Here is a 3,570-nt window from a genome sequence, read left to right as displayed (position 1 = left end):
CTTATTGCTGATAGAAAACATCAAAAATTAAAATATCTAATTGTCAGAAATATGCTTAAAATGTAAGTAAGCGTCAATTCTCAAGGTCACAGGGTATAAAAGCCTTTCACAGTTCAGAACAAACAGCTGCATATGAAACCATTTTAAATCTTGAACGGACCTTTGAGCATTGGTGAATAAGTTATTAATAAAAACATGATTAGAAGGTTGTAATCTGTCAAACTAGATCATAATCGCATTTTTAAAAAAAACTCAACACAAACAAATTAAAATGATAAGAGTGGTCTAATTCCCTGGCATGTAAAGTCTTATGTGAAGGTGAATTTACACAAACACACACACAAAACAAAACAAAACAAAACAAAAAAAGAACAGTCGATATTAACCACAGTAGTGTAACATTTGAGATTGTACTGGCAACCGTAAAAATCGAGATGTAGATGCAAATGTTGCTGTTCTAAATGTCACAATACAACATAAATGATATGAGGGATCAGTCCATGAGTGTGTGCTGGTGGTGGATTCAGTGGATTCATTCAAGAGGACCCTAGTTTCGCTTTTTCTGTCGAGCTCCCACCTCCTCCTCAGTCTCTGGAAAACACTGGAACCCAATAAGCATTCCTATGACGGAGAAACCTGGAAAATCATAAGGTTCAATTAGTGTCATAATACTTTAAAACGTTCCTACAAAAAAAAAAAAATCAAACATATGGATTATTTAATGGGGTAATTACGCTCTTTAAAGACTAGTTCATTGTCTTTTGTATACTGGTATGTATTGTTGTGCATATACACTGCTCAAAAAATAAAGGGAACAGTAAAGTAACACGTTGTAGGTCTGAATGAATTAAATATTTTCATTAAATATTTTGTTCTTTTCATAGTTGCATGTGCTGACAAATCACAAAAATGATCAATTAAAATCAAATGCATCAACCCATGGTGGTCTGGATTTGAAGTTATACTCAAAATTAAAGTGGAAAAACACACTACAGGCTGAGCCAACTTTGATGTAATGTCCTTTAAACAAGTCTTTGTGACCTCACTACAATTCCTGGGCATGCTCCTGATGAGGCGGTGGATGTTTTCCTGAGGGATCTCTTCCCAAACCTGGACTAAAGCATCCACCAACTCCTGGACAGTCTGTGGTGCAACGTGGCGTTGGTGGATGGAGCGAGACATGATGTCCCTTATGGAACTACTGACATACTCCAGCCACATGAGGTCCAGCATTGTCTTGCATTAAGAGGGACCCAGGGCCAACCGCACCAGCATATGGTCTCACAAGGGGTCTGAGGATCTCATCTCGGTACCTAATGGCAGTCAGGCTACTTCTGGCGAGAACATGGAGGGCTGTGCGGCCCTCCAAAGAAATGCCATCCCACACCATTACTGACCCACTGCCAAACCGGTCATGCTGGAGGATGTTGCAGCCAACAGAACGTTCTCCACGGCGTCTCCAGACTCTGTCACGTCTGTCACATGTGCTCAATGTGAACCTGCTTTCATCTGTGACGAGCACAGGGCACCAGTGAAGAATTTGCCAATCTTGGTGTTCTCTGGCAAATGCCAAACGTCCTGCACGGTGTTGGTTTGTAAGCACAACCCCCACCTGTGGACGTGGGGCCCTCATACTGCCCTCATGGAGTCTGTTTCTGACTGTTTGAGCAGACACATGCACATTTGTGGTCTTCTGGAGCTCATTTTGCAGGACTCTGGCAGTGCTCATCCTGTTCCTCCTTGCACAAAGAAGGAGGTAGCTGTTTTGCTGCTGGGTTGTTGCCCTCCCACGGCCTCCTCCACATCTCCTGATGTACTGGCCTGTCTCCTGGTAGTGCCTCCATGCTCTGGACACTACGCTGACAGATACAGCAAACCTTCTTGCCACAGCTCGCATTGATGTGCCATCCTGGATGAGCTGCACTACCTGAGCCACTTGTGTGGGTTGTAGACTCTGTCTCATGCTCCCAGTAGAGTGAAAGCACTGCCAGCATTCAAGCATGACCAAACCATCAACCAAAAAGCATTGGAACTGAGAAGTGGTCTGTGGTCACCACCTGCAGAACCACTCCTTTATTGGGTGTGTATAAATGTAGATCCTGACTATATTTTCAAAAGGACCCCAGGATGCAAATAAATGACTACTTACTTGCAACAATGAGAGGTGCCATGACTCCAATAGTCAGTGGTGCAGTTTTGTAGATGAAAGCTTCAGACAGAAAGTGTCCCAGCGCCAGCACAAATGTCCATAAGGTGATGTGATACAGCCTGCAGACACGGAAATTAATAAGAAACCTAACAAAAGAAAGAAGATCTCTAGGACTTTAAAAAGCCTTACGCTCTGTTCTGGATATCTATGGCACAGGCACAGCGGATGATCGAGGACAGTAATGTCCAAATGCCAAATGTTCGCGCTTGGAGACCATTCACTGTGGATGTGAACGAGAAGAAGAGATGAGGTAAATTAAAAGAAAAGGTTGTAATGATGGAGCCATCCAGTTTCAGTTATTCAAGGCCATTCAAAGAAGGTTAAACCATTACCTGAGCTTATTAGATGTCAATACTGTATGAGCTGCTGGTAGCTTGCACAGATGTGCACGCCTTAGCATTACTTTAATTGTAAACATTTATATAGGTTTGCATAATCACCGCAAACTGCTAACAACACTGTCAGCATGCTTCTCACCAAACTCTGGGGTGCCCGTGTAGAGTTTTTCAGAAAGGAAGCTGTGATCTCTGAAACTTTGAACAGTGTTTCCCATTGCGATGACGGACACCATCACCAACCAGCTCCGCAGGACGTTCAGAAAGCGACTCATCTCTTCAGTCGGTAATACTCACCTGTCAGAAAGTGCGTCTGTTCATAGTAGGACAAACGACGTTAAACTACAGGTTAATACACGTTGGATCGATTGAACAGATGCATATATGTGGATATCTTTGTGTATATGTAAACCGCTGTACACCTGACCATCTGTCAGCTAGCAATACGTCAATAATTCAAATGTCGACGTAGGCTAAAGCTGCAGCCAACAAAAAAGTGAAAAAATTACAAAACAAATACATAGCTTGCGCACATATTTACCTAGCAGTGTGAACCAAATAGTTGTGTTACCATGTTCCCAACAAAAGCGCAGAAGTACCAACCATGTAAAAACCAAAGCGGGACCGAGTCTAAACAAATATATAGATGTACGATGTACATGCAATGGTACCTTTAAATCTTGGCCTGCAGAGTTAGCCAATGAACAACTCTAAAAGATGGCTTCATTTAATCGTACCACTTTTGTGATTGGCCCTTCAAATACTTAGAAAACCGCCCTTTTCCATTTAAAACCAATGAAAATTGAGCATTTGTGTTCTCTTCGGATGGTAGTTTGCTTGTATGGTGACGAAGAGTGTATTTGAAGCAAGATAGTTATCCGCAGGTGACTTGCCTTTGGAGACGGAAAAGCGTCCTTATACCGTTACAATAAAAGCCTATATTTTAAAACATTTACTTGCAACATTTTAATACTATATGAACAATGAAACAACTTTAGAAAATACGTTTTCATTAAAAAAAAAAAA

The 3,570-nt window shown here is 41.7% G+C and overlaps 1 protein-coding gene across 1 annotated transcript; it reads right to left on the bottom strand.

Moving 5' to 3' along the window:
* On the bottom strand, positions 1-3,163 carry erg28 (ergosterol biosynthesis 28 homolog). The gene is made up of 5 exons (XM_079261800.1): positions 3,086-3,163; positions 2,687-2,857; positions 2,339-2,429; positions 2,150-2,268; positions 1-636 (listed from the first exon to the last, which is right to left on the bottom strand). The coding sequence occupies exons 2-5, from the start codon at positions 2,817-2,819 to the stop codon at positions 548-550; spliced, it is 432 nt and encodes a 143-aa protein (XP_079117926.1). The 5' UTR covers positions 2,820-2,857; positions 3,086-3,163; the 3' UTR covers positions 1-547.
* Between the last annotated feature and the right edge of the window lie 407 nt (positions 3,164-3,570).

Source organism: Telmatherina bonti (genome assembly GCF_933228915.1).
Source record: "Telmatherina bonti genome assembly, chromosome: 22".
In the NCBI taxonomy this organism is placed as follows: Eukaryota; Metazoa; Chordata; class Actinopteri; order Atheriniformes; family Telmatherinidae; genus Telmatherina; species Telmatherina bonti.
This window is presented reverse-complemented; position numbering and strand designations above follow the sequence as displayed.

Excerpts from the sequence above, each read along its gene's own strand:
- erg28 (XM_079261800.1), bottom strand. The coding sequence starts at position 2,819 with ATGAGTCGCTTTCTGAACGTCCTGCGGAGCTGGTTGGTGATGGTGTCC. Across the intron at positions 2,269-2,338 it reads ATAGATATCCAGAACAGAGC|GCTGTATCACATCACCTTAT; the intron begins GTAAGGCTTTTT and ends CCGTGTCTGCAG. Across the intron at positions 637-2,149 it reads GGCACCTCTCATTGTTGCAA|GTTTCTCCGTCATAGGAATG; the intron begins GTAAGTAGTCAT and ends ATGATTTTCCAG.